General features: G+C 36.0%; 1 protein-coding gene across 3 annotated transcripts in view; it reads right to left on the reverse strand.

The window, feature by feature from the left end:
- The window catches only part of LOC126808779 (5'-nucleotidase domain-containing protein 3), a 457,910-nt gene that overhangs the window by 228,209 nt on the left and 212,703 nt on the right, over positions 1 to 16,998 (reverse strand). For all 3 annotated transcript variants that reach the window (XM_050533756.2, XM_050533755.2, XM_056100816.1), the window contains 2 exons: positions 7,521 to 7,607; positions 5,112 to 5,165 (listed from right to left, as the gene is read on the reverse strand). In XM_050533756.2, coding sequence (XP_050389713.1) covers positions 5,112 to 5,165; positions 7,521 to 7,607 — 141 coding nt within the window. The remainder of the gene's footprint in view (positions 1 to 5,111; positions 5,166 to 7,520; positions 7,608 to 16,998) is intronic.

Here is a 16,998-nt window from a genome sequence, read left to right on the forward strand (position 1 = left end):
GATTTTTCGTACAATCAGGGGCCATAATTCAGGAGGTTACGTTCCAATATGCACGAATATCGAAAGGAACCAAGATCTTTGGGTTATAAGCATACATTGCAAGTTTAAACCAAATCGGATAAAAATTGTGACCTCTACAGTGTTTACAAGCTAAAAACGTGATTTTTCGCACAATCAGGGGCCATAATCCATGAAGTTACGGTCCGATACATGCCAATATCGAAAGGAACCGAGATCTGAGGGTGATAAACCTATATTTCAAGTTTCATTGAAATCGGATAAAAATTGTGACCTGTAGACTGTTCACTTGTGGACGGACGGACAGAGCGACGACAATATACGTCCACATGAAAATGTGGGCGTATAAAAAATATGAACCTTAATCTATCGCATACTCAGCGGTTAGCGCACAATATGAATATCCACGGGAATATAGAGAGTAAATCCAGCAAAAAATTTTTTTTCTACTACCGAAAAATATTTCTGCATGATGACTAAAAAGACGCGCACTCACCGTTTACAATTTATTAAATTTATAAAAAACATAAGCCCACTACAGCTAAATCGTCCGGGCAGTCAACAAAAGTTGTCGCATATTTTTACTTTTTTCGGTAATGAAACATTTATAATACACTAAAATCTGATTAAGAGCAACAACTCAAGAAGTAATTATCAGAAAACCATTAGAATTTGTTTGTTTTTATAAAGTTCTGCCACATGCTAACGTTTTGTATGCAAAACTTTTAATATCATGGATTTAGCTGTTCAAGACATAAAAATTCATTGAGAATCAATATACTTGTTCGTCTCAAGATCTTAAACTCTGTGTAACAATCTGAAGTCAATCGGATGATAACTTTAGCCTTTAGAGCGTCACAAAGTGATCAAGGGCCATAATTATCGGAAATCGTTGAAAATCAATAGGCTTCTTCGTCTCATGAACCTTAAACACTGTGCATGAAGTCAATCAGATATTAACTTTGTCCACAAGATTTTTCAAAGTGATCAAGGGCCATAACTCTGGCAGTAATTATCAGAAATCGCTGAAAATCAATAGGCTTCTTCATCTCATGGTCTTAAACACTGTGTATCAATTTAAAGTCCATCGGATATTAACCTAGGCCTCTAGGGTGTCCACAAGATTTTTCAAAGTGATCAAGGGCCATAACTCTGGCAGTAATAATCGGAAATCGCTGAAAATCAATAGGCTTCTTCGTCTCATGACCTTAAACACTATGTATAAATATAAAGTCAGTCGGATATTAACTTTGGCCTTTAGAGCGTCCACAAGATTTTTTGAAGGGATCAAGGGCCATAACTCTGGCAGTAATTATCAGAAATCGTTGAAAATCGATAGGCTTCTTCGTCTCATAACCTCTAACACTGTGTATAAATTTAAAGTCAATCGGATATTAACTTTGACCTCTAGAGAGTCCACAAGATTTTTTGAAGTGATCAAGGGCCATAACTCTGGCAGTAATTATCGGAAATCACTGAAAATCAATAGGCTTCTTCATCTCATGACCTTAAACACTGTGTATAAATTTAAAGTCAATGGGATATTAACTTTAGCCTCTAGAGCGTCCACAAGCAATTGTGGACGCCGGACCGTCGGACGGACGGACAGGGGCGACGACAATATACGACCACATTTCAATGTGGGCGTATAAAAATTGTGACCCCTAGAGGTTCCACATGCTAATAACGCAATTTTTCGTACAATTAACTGTCATTATGGTGTAACAGTGTTATTGTTAAATGTTTTTTAAAATCCGATAAAAACTGTTAACTCTAGAGGGTCCGGAAGCTAAAAGGTGATTTTTAATGCAATCTGGGGCCATAATCCATGAAGTTACAGTCCAATGTGCATGAATATCGAAAGGAACCAAGATCTTTGGAATATAACCATTTATTTTAGGTTTGCATCAAAATCGAATCAAAACTTTGACATCTACCCACATAACAACATGATGTTAAATTTACGTAAAAATGATCAGTCACTTTACCTACATTTTCGGGACTAACACATGGTTCAATTTTATTTTGATAATTCGCTTGCCTGTAGGGGTCTTTAGCTGTGGGAGGAAACTGGAGGACCTGGAGAAAACCCACGAGGTTGGACAGGTGACACTACTCCTTGTCACGTACAACCGAGGAATCGAAACCCCACCAGTTGAATCAATGACAGACCGTATGATACAGTGCGCGCGTGCTAAACATTCGGCCATTCAACCCCCTACATCAAAATGAAATTTTGTGCAAATAATAATCTGTGGGGTACCAAAATTTGTAACCAGCGGCTGCCAGGCAAAGAAAGTGGTTTTTCCTACAATCAAGGGCCATAATTCAGAAAATTACAATTCGATATGCGCAAATATCGAAAGGAACCGAAATCTTTGGGTTATAAACTTACATTTCAAGTTTCAACAAAATCGGATAAAAATTGTGACCTCTATAGGGTCCACAACCTTGATATACCATTTTCTTACGCTATTTGAGAACGAACGACGGCCATTTTGTCTGTCAATTTTGGGTTGATTTTCACGAAATTCGAATTCAGTCGTCCCTAGGGTGTAACGGTGATATAATAATACGTTTTTTTTAAATCGGGTAAAAATTATGACTTCTATAGGGTCCACAAGCTAAAAAGGTGATTTTTCGTACAATCAGGGGTCATAATTCAGAAAGTTACGGTCCGATATGCATGAATATCGAAAGGAACCGAGATCTTTGGGTTATAAACTTACATTTCAAGTTTCAACAAAATCGGATAAAAATTGTGACCACTATAGGGTCCACAACCTTGATATACCATATTCTTACGCTATTTGGGAACGAATGGCTGCCATTTTGTCTGTCAATTTTGGGCCGATTTTCACGAACTTCTTACTCAGTCGTCCTTAGGGTGTAACGGTGATATAATAGAACGTTTTTTTAAATCGGATAAAAATTATGACTTCTATAGGGTCCACAAGCTAAAAACGTGATTTTTCGTACAATCAGGGGTCATAATTCAGAAAGTTACGGTCCGATATGCATGAATATCGAAAGGAACCGAGATCTTTGGGTTATAAACTTACATTTCAAGTTTCAACAAAATCGGATAAAAATTGTGACCACTATAGGGTCCACAACCTTGATATACCATATTCTTATGCTATTTGGGAACGAACGGCGGCCATTTTGTCTGTCAATTTTGGGCCGATTTTCACGAAATTCGAACTCAGTCATCCTTAGGGTGTAACGGTGATATAATAGAATGGTTTTTTAAATCGGAGAAAAATTATGACTTCTATAGGGTCCACAATATAAAAACGTGATTTTTCGTACAATCAGGGGCCATAATTCAGGAAGTTACTGTCCGATACGCCCAAATATTGAAAGGAACTGAGATCTTTGGGTTATAAACTTACATTTCAAGTTTCAACAAAATCGGATAAAAATTGTGACCTCTATAGGGTCCACAAGCTAAAAACGTGATTTTTCGTACAAACAGGGGCCATAATCCATGAAGTTTCGATCCGATACATGCCAATATCGAAAGCAGCCGAGATCTTTTGGGGATAAACCTATATTTCAAGTTTCGTCGAAATCGGATAAGAATTGTGACCTGTAGAGAGTCCACAAACAATTGTGGACGGACGGGGGCGACGGCATAATACGTCCACATGAAAATGTGGGCGTATAAAAATTGTGACCTCTATAGTGTCCACAAGCTAAAAACGTGATTTTTTCGTACAAACAGGGGTCATAATCCATGAAGTTTCGATCCAATACATGCCAATATCGAAAGGAACCGAGATCTTTTGGAGATAAACCTATATTTCAAGTTTCGTCAAAATCGGATAAGAATTGTGACCTGTAGAGTGTCCACAAACAAATTGTGGACGGACGGACGTCGACAATATACGTCCACATGAAAATGTGGGCGTATAAAAAATTTATTATCAACATATTCCTTTAGTAACATATATTATTTTTTTGGGGGGATGGTTCCACATCTTAAATATGTTTTTTGCCACAAAAGATAATTTTGCATAACTTAATTTGTTTTGGTTTTTAAGTGATATTTCTTGGATCACCCAAATAAAACTATTGTTTCCTGTTACCATGGTAACCGTTTTATAAATAATTGGTTTTGTTCAAATTCGAAGGGGAAAACAAAACCAAACCTTCTTATTAGAGTAGAAATATTACCACCTGGCTCAATTTCAAATAATCTTATACAGTAATGTTGAATTTAACAATAACTTAGTAACATCACATGAACAATTCATTTTTTTTTAACTTTCTAAAATACTTTGGAATCACATGTTTTATTTTAATTGTGTTTACGAAAACCAAGTCCCATATTAACAAAAGTTTGACACTTTAAAATATAAATTTATTAGTTTTACATATCAAGACAGATTAGCTACCAGAAGAACTGTTCATGCAAAGAATGTGTACTATCATTCATAGTTATATTTTCATGTGTTTCAATATAATATTTCGACAAACATTTCTCTACAAGCTCGGTTCCCAGAGATAAGTTTACCCTTTGTTTATCTTTGGGAAAACTCGCCGGCCATTAATCAGTCTTAAATCTGTTCCTAAGCTCCACCCCCAGTGACTCCTGATTGGTTGGATTTGATTGAATGAAATGCTGCCGACAATTAGGCATCGGTTCATTGCATGAGTTACATATTAATGATCCTTGGAACATTTCCACATCTTGACATCAAAAGTTAATTCGAAAACAGCCGATTTGAAGATTTACCGCGAACTATTTTTAGCGCGCAATGTGAGTGATTCGACTAACTACGTGAAATTTCTTAAGAAACGCAAGTTTGAGCCCCTATCTTAGATATTTGTGATATTCAAAATGGCCGGTGAGTTTTCCCAGAGATAAACAAAGGGTAAACTTATCTCTGGAAGCCGAGATTGATTTCTCTAGAGACAACTAAGATCTTAATAAGAGTAGTGGTGCTCTTATAAGGGGACATAACTGATATTTGGCAGTTGATGGTATTCCATCAGTCAGAAATTCATGTTTTTTGTCAGGTACTGGCATAAAATATACATTTAGATATATATACTATATCCAGAGAAGATAAAGTACAAAAACAAACCATTAATTCAGGAATAATGGCTGCTGTCCTCCAACCATGTTTTAAAGATGGATCCTAAAATAACCAGAAATAATGAAAGACATCTACTATATATTTTGTCTGTACAAAAGATAGGTTGCTAGGCAATGAAACATACTCCCAAAGCAGCTAAATCGTCCGTGTGGTAGCATATTTATTCTTATGTAGGTAATGGGTGGCATTTACAAGACAATTTCATACAAATCAGTTTATAATTTTCGTCGTTTGAGGGTTCACAAGGTTCTAAAGAGGTTGCTAGGCAACGAAATATACGCCCACAGCAGCTAGGTTGTCACGGCAGTCAACAAGTGTTGTCACATATTTTTTCTAGCATCACACCAAATTTCCTGACTATTTGAAACACACTTTGGCTCGTCTGGATTATTAAATGACTTTTGTGATTATTTGAATGGTTTCTGTCTCTCTTGTATGATCAAATATTCATCGAGGACAACCCGTATAACTAATTTAGTTCTTTAGTAATCTCCATTTGTGTAGATAGGTTTGTTTATGACATCATGGTGGAGTTTAATAATCGTGGTCTTAACAAATTCTACAGAAAAAGACTTTTTTCTAAAAAATGCCAAATTGCAAACCTCCTGAATTTTGATGCTAAAATTCTGAAATAAATCGCAGAACATCTCTGTGCCTTTTCGATGCATTGTGCCACGTTTTATCTTTCTACTGTAACGGGAAGTATTTTTTCCGACTTTTTCAAAAATTTCACATCGAGTCATTTTTGGTGAAAAACTCAAAATGGCGGCGGCCCGCCATTTTTGGTAGGAAAATTATAATATTTGCTGGTGATGAGTTTGGACCCAATTGGAAACGCATGGCACATGGTAGAGTTCAATCGCGAAAAAAAGTTCAAATATGAAACACCCTACTCTAGAGTGTCCACAAGATTTTTCAAAGTGATTAAGGGACATAACACTGGCAGTAATTATTGGAAATAGCTGCAAATCAATAGCATTCTAAACACTGTGTATAAATTTATAGTCAATCGGATATCAACTTTAGTCTCTAGAGCGTCCACAAGCAATTGTGGACCCCGGACTGATGGACGGACGAGGACGACGACAATATATGACCACATTTCAATGTAGGCGTATAAAGACTTAAACAAAGATCTTAACTTACAGAAATTGTTGAAATTTGACAGTCTTTTTCGATCTACTCATTTAAATAATGCATATAAATTTCATACAGATCGAATGATAACTTTTGTCGCTCGAGGGTTCACAAGGTTAAAAACCAGCGGCTGCCAGGCAGGATACACCCACATTTTCGAGAGATGGATAGAGAACAAGCTAAAAAGAAAGTGATTTTTCCTACAATCAAGGGCCATAATTCAGCAAATTATAATTCGATATGTGCAAATATCGAAAGGAACCGAGATCTTTGGGTTATAAACTTACATTTCAAGTTTCAACAAAATCGGATAAAAATTATGACGTCTATAGGGTCCACAACCTTGATATACCAAATTTTTACGCTATTTGAGAACGAAGGCCAGCCATTTTGTCTGTCAGTTTTGGGTCGATTTTCATGAAATTCGAACTCAGTCGTCCTTAGGGTGTAACGGTGAAATAATAATACGTTTTTTTTAAATCAGATAAAAATTATGACCTCTATAGGGTCCACAAGCTAAAAACGCGATTTTTCGCACAATCAGGGGCCATAATTCAGGACGTTACAGTCCGATATGCGTGAATATCGAAAGGAACCGAGATCTTTGGGTTATAAACTTATATTTTAAGTTTCAACAAAATCGGATAAAAATTGTGACCTCTATAGGCTCCACAACCTTGATATACCATATTTTTACGCTATTTGAGAACTAAGGGCGGCCATTTTGTCTGTCAGTTTTGGGCCGATTTTCACGAAATTCGAACTCGGTCGTCCTTAGGGTGTAACGGGGATATAATAATACAGTTTTTTAAATCGGATAAAAATTATGACCTCTATAGGGTCCACAAGCAAAATACGCGATTTTTCGTACAATCAGGGACCATAATTCAGGAAGTTACGTTCTGATATGCACGAATATCGAAAGGAACCAAGATCTTTGGGTTATAAGCATACATTTCAAGTTTGAACCAAATCGGATAAAAATTGTGGCCTCTACAGTGTTCACAATCTAAAAACGTGATTTTACGTACAATCAGGGGCAATAATCTATGAAGTTACAGTCTGATACATGGCAATATCAAAAGGAACCAAGATCTTAGGGTGATAAACCTATATTTCAAGTTTCATTGAAATCGGATAAAAATTGTGACCTGTAGACTGGACAGACAGACAGGGGCGACGACAATATACGTCCACATGAAAATGTGGGCGTATAAAAATATGTAGAATGTTGGATGATTTATATAATAAATTACTTACTGCTAAATCACTATATACATGATCACCAAAATATAAAACTTTACTACCATACCATCCTGTCATTTCTTTTAAACGAGAAAAATTACCCTGAAATTAAATTCAGTCTGACATAAAAGACCATTTCAAAATAAGAGCATACAATTCTTTTCTATTTTTTGTACTTTTATTTTGTCAAATGATCATGTGGCTAAATATCTTAACTTCACAATTAAGGTTCTACGTTTATTTTATAATCTGTTTATTCATGCTGTTTAGCGGAATTCATTAACGATAGCTAATTAGGGTTTCACACTACATAGCTTGTGTGAAATACTATTGTTTTTGCTTGAATTATTATTCTTATTGAGGCTGTCTTTATGGATTTTAACAATAAAATTGTTTTTGAGGTTTTATGATTATCTACTATTAACTCTATCTAAGAACACATACCAGTCATTTTTTTCACAAAATTCTTTTTTTATTTCTACAAAATTTCTATATAGCTTGTGTGAAACACTATTTTTTTTTGCTCGAATTATTATTCTTATTTACGCTGTCTTCGTGGATTTTAACAATAAAATAGTTTTTGAAGTTTTATGATTATCTGCTACTAATACTATCTAAGAACACATTACATACCAGTCATTTTTTTCACAAAATTCTTTTTTTTATTTCTACAAAATTTGGTTCTGAATCATCCCACCCTTTTCTATTTTGCCCTATTTCCACTAAAACTATGGATAAAAATCTAACAACAATAGGTATTTCACACACGAAATACTCAGCTTCTGATAGATAAACAGCCACCATGTTGAATACTGTTAGAAAGCTTGGGATTTCCCATATTGAAAGGAAATGACATTTTTGGGGTTCATATAAAATTATATGTGACCGGCCGCATCTAAATGAGTCAAAATGCGGGAGAATCAATAATGAGATAAAGACAAAATAAGTGAAAATATTGATTTTGAACGAAATTGAGATTTTCACAAAAATGAGTCTATAAATATACTATCTATTGACACAGAAGATCAAAATAGCAATAAAACATTTCAAAACACCTGTATTTGAACGTTTTGTAAGAGTACCGTATTCTTAAATCTGTCCTATTTCTCAAAATTCTCAGTAAAATTAGTTATTTTTCTTCGCTCGCAGTGGGACGACTGGTCATTCCTCTTGCATAACAATTGGCATCGTTGTAAAGCGGAGCATCTCTAGTTTATAAAAAAATATAAATAAACTCCGCCTGTTGCCATGCTGTCCACACAACTCCTTTGCTGATTGGCCCGGACACCGCGTGCAAGACATTATCGATAAATTATTGGTTTTGACAATGTTTTTGGGTACCTACATGCGATTCTCACTCTGATAAGTGGCAGAAAAAAAAATTCATTCTGATCGTATAGATTGCCGTTAAGTGTTAATCGAAACCACGTGGCTGATGATGTAAATTAATCGACAAGCGGGTGTGTGTCATTGAGTAATACTATTACTAATCAACTGTCACGGGTCAATGATAAAGCTGTGGGCAACTCATTATTTACTCAGAATAATTAATCCAAGTGGTGATTGTTTGATATCTCATATCATCTTTAAAAAATAATCTATAGGCCTTAAATGGAAATAAACAAAATGGCCAATAATGTTCTTTACGAAGAGAATTTTATTGATAGCTGAATTCCGTTTAACGTCGCTTCTCCATACGGCATGCAAAGTAAGGAATGCATTTGGGATATTATTGTTTAAAATTCTCTTATCACAATGGGTCGAAAAAATGAGAACGATCAACGAGCCGAAATGCGACGATTCTCGAGTCTGCCATTGAGTATCCTCTGAATAATGTTGATATTTACATCAAAGCCAAAATGCACGAAAGTGAACGAAGCATTGACTATGAAATTGACATTTCTATAGGGACTCATATTTTGATAACGTCACAGTACCTGAAAATAATAATAGACCTATCGTACACGCAAAATCTTATTTTTAATTCACGTGTTAAATGAACACGCGTACAGCTGTTGCGGCTTCTTTGATGATTATCCAATCAACAATCTTAATCTCCTGACCACTAGCTGGCACTAAGGTGCTAATTAATTGGTGAGATTAACTGTTAATCTCACTAAAGTTATATTATACACAACAGACTACTAATGTATAGATTGTTCTTCAGTATAACACTATCATGTGAATATTATGCCGTATGTGTTGTGGATTTTTTCGTTACGAAAGGAGTGCATTTATTACGATTTTCGTCGTCAGCACCCTTGAAATCCTAAATAAAAAACATATTAAACGACAAATTATAGCAAATAAATTGGGGAAATAGTTGGATCAAATTTTTACTACGATTTTCGTCTTCAGCACCCCTGAAAACCCATGGAAAGATATATTCAACGAGAAAACAGCAGATAAATGGCCTTGTTGCTATGGGATTATGTTTTGGAACATACCAAATCTTTGACTTGCTTTTTTTCAAAACTTACCTTTATGAGTTGGGTAGCTTCTAATGGCCACAGCTCAGTCAATTTGTGCCCAATTCAAACAAACTATACATCAAATTGAAGGTAATGAGTTGGAGAATGTGAAAATAACAATAACTCAATTTTCAAAATTTCCTCATTGTGACTCAGTATGCTGTGGGGGGTCACATATTTGATTCCAATGGCCAAATAGAATGAATCAATCCTATCATATAGATATCAAAAAAGTGTTTCTAACATTTTCCTTGCCGAAATATAACCAATTTTGTCAGGATCACTTTTTAAGATTTTTCGCTTTTAAACATATATTATGCAAGAGCTAAATCTGCCTATTGCAGGTCTTTCTGTAAAAGAGAAACCCTCTAATCGTATTCTTCCGGTAACAAACTTCTTTCTTGAATTCGGCACATTCTAGGAAACCTTGATTTTAGAGACTGGAAAGCTGCTTCTAGCAGGGGATTTTAACATTCATGTAGACGACTTGAATGACACATCTGTGCAGAACTTCATGTCACTACTCGAATCTTTTGGTTTGCACCAGCATGTAAACCGAGAAACTCACTGCCTAGGACACACACTGGATTTGGTTATAACCAATCAAACGGATCTTGAAATAGCAAACCTAGTCCCAATTACAAAAACTTTCAAATTTAGAAAATACAAGAATATTGATTCTGAAAAGTTTAAAAGTGATCTACATAAACTTTTTTCCAACAGATCTACATCCGTGTCACCTGAACAATTGATTGTAAATTATAATACTGTCATTACATCTGCCCTCAATAAACATGCACCAGAGAAAACAACTACTTTGGTTATCAAAGATGGTTGCCCATGGTTCAGTTGGGATATTCGAAAAGCCAGAAAAAAGTGTAGAAAAGCAGAGCATACATGGTTGTCTTCAGGACTGCACGTTCATAAACAGTCTTTTAATTTTGAAATAAACAATGTGAAGAAGTTAGTGGCAGACGCAAAAGTGAATTATTTCAATAATAAGATCAACGAATGTAAATCCAATCCGAAAAAACTTTATTCAACTGCTAACGATCTTCTGAACACTGCAAAGTCGAAAAACATTTTACCTGAGCATGACTTACCAGGGGTCCTTGCTGAGACCTTTGTACAATATTTTCACGACAAAATATCGAAAATCCGATTAGATATAATAACAACTCAGACAGCATGTAAGGCACCATCCTCGCCTTACAAAGATGTTTCTTCTGCCACTTTCTGCGCTTTCACCAACTATTCAAAACCTGAACTCCGTAACATCATCAAGAAAACAAAAACCAAATCTTGTAACTTAGATCCTTTGCCTACATGGTTACTAAAGAACCATATTGATGTGTTTATTCAACCTCTGCTAGCCATCATTAACTGTTCCCTTCAAACTGGTATATTCCCAGATGAACTATTGTAGATGAACATGCTACAATAACACCACTAATCAAAAAAGCCACACTGGATCGTAACTGTCTCAAAAACTACAGGCCTGTCAGCATCTTAAGCTATGTGTCAAAACTCTTGAAAAAATGTGTGCTTCTCCAGTTGAATGATTACATCTTCGTCAACAGACTAGACAACGCTTACCAAAGCGCTTACAAGCCACACCACAGCACCAAAACAGCAATCATCAAAATTGTCAATGATGTTTATGTTGAGATTGACAAACAGAAAGCCGTTGTTCTGGTACTCTTAGACCTGTCGGCAGCGTTCGATACCTTGGACACAGCTGACCTCCTCAATACACTTTGGAGCGAAATAGGTTTAAGAGGAACAGTATTTAATTGGTTTAAATCATACTTAACCAACAGAAAGCAGAAAGTGCTATCAATGGTAGTTACTCAACAGACAGGACCCTGCTCTATGGAGTACCACAAGGTTCAGTATTAGGTCCTGTACTGTTTATTATATTCACCAAACCTCTGAGCAAGATAGCACTCAAGTATGGATTAAACCTTCACTTATTCGCCGATGACACTCGGCTATATATCAGCTTTCATCCCGGCACACAGCAGGCATCCAAGACAAACATCGAGCGCTGTTTAAAGGAAATCCACAAAGCAGCTAAATCGTCCGTGTGGTAGCATATTTATTCTTATGTAGGTAATGGGTGGCATTTACAAGACAATTTCATACAAATCAGAAGCTCCAACAAATCAGAGACTGCAACATAACAGTTGGTGGTGAAAAGATTGAGCCATCTGTTAAGTAAAGAACATAGGAATAGTCTTAGATAAAAACCTGTCATTTCAACCACAAGTATCTGCTGTATCATCATCTTCATTTTATAAAATACACTAACTGAGTAGAATCAAACAATATCTCTCCTTAGATAACCTCAAACTTCTTGTCCAGTCTCTTGTAATATCTAAACTTGACTATCATAATGCAGTATTATACAGAATTCCTGACCATCAAATCCAAAGGCTCCAACATGTTCAAAACGCTGCCGCAAGGCTCATCACTGGCACCAAGAAGTGAGACCACATCACTCCCGTTTTGCGTGAACTCCACTGGATGCCAATCAGAGCCCGAATTGAATACAAAATTCTCCTGTTGACTTACAAAGCATTACACGGTTTAGCCCCAGATTACATAAGAGAATTAATATCAAAGCTACCTTATTGTCGGTCTCTCCGTTCAGAAGATAAAGACCTTCTTGTCATCCCAAAATCCAACCTTCAAATGATTAGACGATCCTTCTAATTCTCTTCTAAACTATGGAATTCAACCTCATCTAATAGCAACCTGAAGAACTCTGAATCAATTGACATATTCAAACAATTACACTTTGGATCTCTTAATCAATCATGCGCCTTTGGAACCATTCATTTGGTGTTTAGGCGCTATATAAATACTTTAATGTTAATGTTAATATTTAGGCCTGAAATGTTATCTAAATTATTAATTAGACATTAATTAACTTATCCAGACCATAATCAACTCTCGATGTCATCGCTAGCCTGCGATGTTTACTGGATTAGGTTCCGATTTGCTGTTCGACTTCCATTCATAATTTAATCATGAAATGGATAGTCGAGACTATGTTTTTTTATCGTACCGACTTTAGTAATGATGATCCATTCATAGTGTGTTATTTGATAATGATGATCCACGCTAGGCCGAAAATTCAATCACTAAAATCTCGGTTCAGAGTGGATCAATATGACTGAAATTTTCAGCAAATTCCCTTTACATTATTTAGTTTTTAACTATTATAATGAGAACTGCCAGCTCGTTATCTAATCTCCCATAATGTATCTTTAAGTAAGGTTTAATTCTGTTCAATTTTTAATCAATTTTTCTTTCATTCAAAGTGGTTAGATATGTAATCCAATTTAAATATTTTGTCGAGTCTTCGTTTGCTGCTGTTTATTTTATGACATATGTAACATTACTAACAAATGTATAAATGGAAGTGTTATTGCTGAATTTATTGGCTAATTCTGTTTCCATTTTACAGCATATGTGCAATGCTCATGTGGAAAGCTGTTTAATGGTTCCATTGGTACCTGGAGTGACGTCAGTTCAAGGGTAACCTAGCATCTGTGAAACCTGTCATCACTGCATCACAGTTCTAGTTATTTGTTTAAAATTATGATATTTGGATCCAACCAACATATTGAATGATATAATGATGGAATCGGGTGCCGTAGGCGCAAAAAAATTTAAGACAGCTAGGTATAATATTTATTTAACAACTAAGGATTTGAGGGGATTTTGTCTTACGGTGGCACGTACTTGTTCCCATTGGGGGAGGGTGGGGGGTGTGCCTGATCATATAGATATCAAACAATTGTTTCCAAATATCCAAATTTGTCAGGTCACTTTTCAAGATTTTTTGCATTTTAATAAGGTTTTATAACTATTAAATGGGTTTAATTCTATCAAATTTTTAATAAATTTTGAGTCATAATTTCAGTAATCCAATTTCAATATTTTGTGGACGTCATCTCTTTGAGGTTTTGCTTGCTGCAGTCCTTTTCTGACATATATAACAAATGGTTACAAATGTAGAAGCACTGAGTACTTGTGAAATAACTTTATTAAACTATGTTAAACAAGCCAACAGTGAGGCTGATGTCCCCCGCCAAAATCCCAAAATAATTAGATGAGACATATTAATTAATCGCACATTTATTTTTTTCAAAGTATCAAGCAATCAAATGGATTATTAACTATACACTCTGTTTCATCACTTTCTATCAGATAGAATCAAAGTTATCTTGTCCCAAAGCATCGACCAATGAAACTGCATAGCTCAGCTTAGCTTTAGCTCGGAATATTAATCATTGAACTCAGTCAAGACATTCACTTATTGAACATCTACATCAAGTTTAAACATTCTACCTCAATTAAAAGCAGAGTTGTTACGTTCCAAAGACCATTCAAATTGCTGATCGTTCCTTAGTCAAGGTAATGATCAATCTAAACGACAGACCCACCCTAGCTACCTTTTAATTTTCGTATGCTAGTTATGTACGGGTAATGATATAATGAATCTATACTCGGAGTTTCATCACTCTCACTCAATTATAACCAAAGTTATCGTGCCCCAAAGCATCAACCAATCAGATTGCTTATCTCTGCTTACAGTAAGCAGACAATGTTTATCATCGAACTCCATCAAGACATTCACCTAATGCAGACCTACACCAAGTTTGATCATTCTACCTCAATTAGAAGGAGTTATTATGTTCCAAAGTCTTGACGAATCAAATTGCTAATCGCTCTGCTTACCTTGAACAGAAAATGCTCATTATCGAACTTAGTCAAGGTATTGATTTAATAAAGCTATACACCAAGTGTCCTCATTCTCACTGAATTAAAATTAAAGTTATCGTGTCACAAAACATCAACCAATCAAACTGCTTATCTCTACTTACCCTAAGCATAAAATTCTCATCTTCGATCTCCATCAAGGCATTCACCTAATGACTGATTGACAAACAGTATTTATAAACCTCGGCACTCTATACACACAGTCTCAAAAGGAAACAGAATAGTTTGATGTCATGAAATAATATTAAAATAGACAGGGCAGTAAAATCGTTTACATTATCGCTTGAGCGATGTCGGGGAGGGGGTCAAAGTTGACGACATACATACGGGTCATTGGTACTACAGCATGGCTCTAGTGAAAACTGAAAGGAACACGTGTAGTAAATTCTTTGGAAATATAGCCGACATGTTAAAAAGTCAAACTCATTTCTCATTTTGTGTTTGAAAATCAAAGGTACGCTTTCAAATATTTATGGCATAACTAATCATTTAAAGAATTAGGGGTGAGGGGCATTTTTAAATCAACCTGCTTGCAACTGGTCAATAGCCTACGTGGTGTCAAAATACGTGATCTGTCAAAGTACCGGTAAGATGGAGAAATGAAATGCCAAGAATGAATGAATGGAGTTTGTGCTATAATACAAATAATTTAGACCTGTGTCAAAAGTCATCCTGTATAAAAATTGATCAAATGTGAATAAATCTGTTAACGTAACCGACATTTCAATTTGCGTAACCAGGAAATCGGTTGCGTGTTTTTCAGGTGGCGCGACCGCATGTAACCGATTGGTATCGTTCGCGTGAAATTCCATGGCCTGTCACTGTCAGCGGCGTTTGATATGGGCTCAAGGACACCAGACATGGAGGAGAGTAGACTGGCAAAGTGTGCTCTTCCGTGATGAGAGTCGCTTTCATCTTTATCACGCTGATGGCCGTCAACGTGTGTGGAGGCCTCTTGGGGAACGTCTTGCAGACTGCTGCATCTTCGAAACGAATCGATGGAGTGGGGGAAGTGTAATGGTGTGGGGAGGCTTCACATTTCATCACCGGACCGCCCTACACATTTGCAGGGGTCGCGTTAATGCTATAGCCTACCGTGATGATGTCTTGCAACCAATTGTTGTTCCGATGTTTTGAGTGCACCCACAACTTCAGCACTTCTAACAGGATAATGCACGTCCGCATACCGCCCGTTTTAGTATGGACTACCTGGCTGCTAACAACATCAATGTCTTGGACTGGCCAGCCATGTCTCCGGACATGGCACCGATAGAACATGTGTGGGATGAGATTCGACAACGTCTGTATCGGAGACAACAGATGCACAAAATTGCTGCTTTAGAAGCTGCTCTTGTCCAAGAATGGAACAATTTGCCCAAGGCCTTCTTTCAAACATTGGTAAATTCCATGCGACGTCGCTGCACAGCGTGCGTAAGAGCCCGTGGAGGACACACGCGCTACTGACATCTGTTTCGTACTTTTGGTTTTGACCAGGGCTTCCACTTCAAAATTTTCACTGACGGTCATTTTTGATAACGCACGAAAACTTTTCTAAGTAAATTTATATTTCATGTTTTTTATTCATGGTAGGGTATTGTGAATTCACGTGTCTATACTACTTTGTCACCATGGGGTGCACAAAAAAAAAAATATTTGACTTAAAAATGAAATATTAGTAAGGCTCATGATAATTATTTAATAATGAAATATTTTGTTTTGGCTACTTAAATAACGAAATAGTTGAATTGGCCGGAGAAAAACCATTTCAGTAGCTCACATGTAATTAACACGTGCTCTATAGAAAACACACTGACCTGGATAATTTTGAGTTGTAATACAATAACTTTGAAATGAAGATAAATATATAATTATCCATGGCATATATCTCACATTTTTTTTGGTTTTAGACCATCTTTTACGGAATTACGGGCCGCAGAATTGTGACGTAAATCCTAATAATGTAGCCTACAACTAAATGACTAACGGATAACTAACTTCACGGCTAGCGACACTAGCGCCCCCTAGAATATGGTCGTGTATAAGAGTAACCGTATATACACGACATTTCTTCTACATGTGGAATTATCAATATTGCTGCACAATAGAACTGGAATACGTATTTTTCTTAATTGTTCGGTAAGCAAGTTAACTAATCTCTAGATTTTATTTCAACAATTTCCACAAGGCCGTAATACCGCTATAAACATTTTATTTTTAAATGCATTTTTCTT

Source organism: Patella vulgata, chromosome 1 (assembly GCF_932274485.2).
Source record: "Patella vulgata chromosome 1, xgPatVulg1.2, whole genome shotgun sequence".
NCBI lineage: Eukaryota > Metazoa > Mollusca > Gastropoda > Patellidae > Patella > Patella vulgata.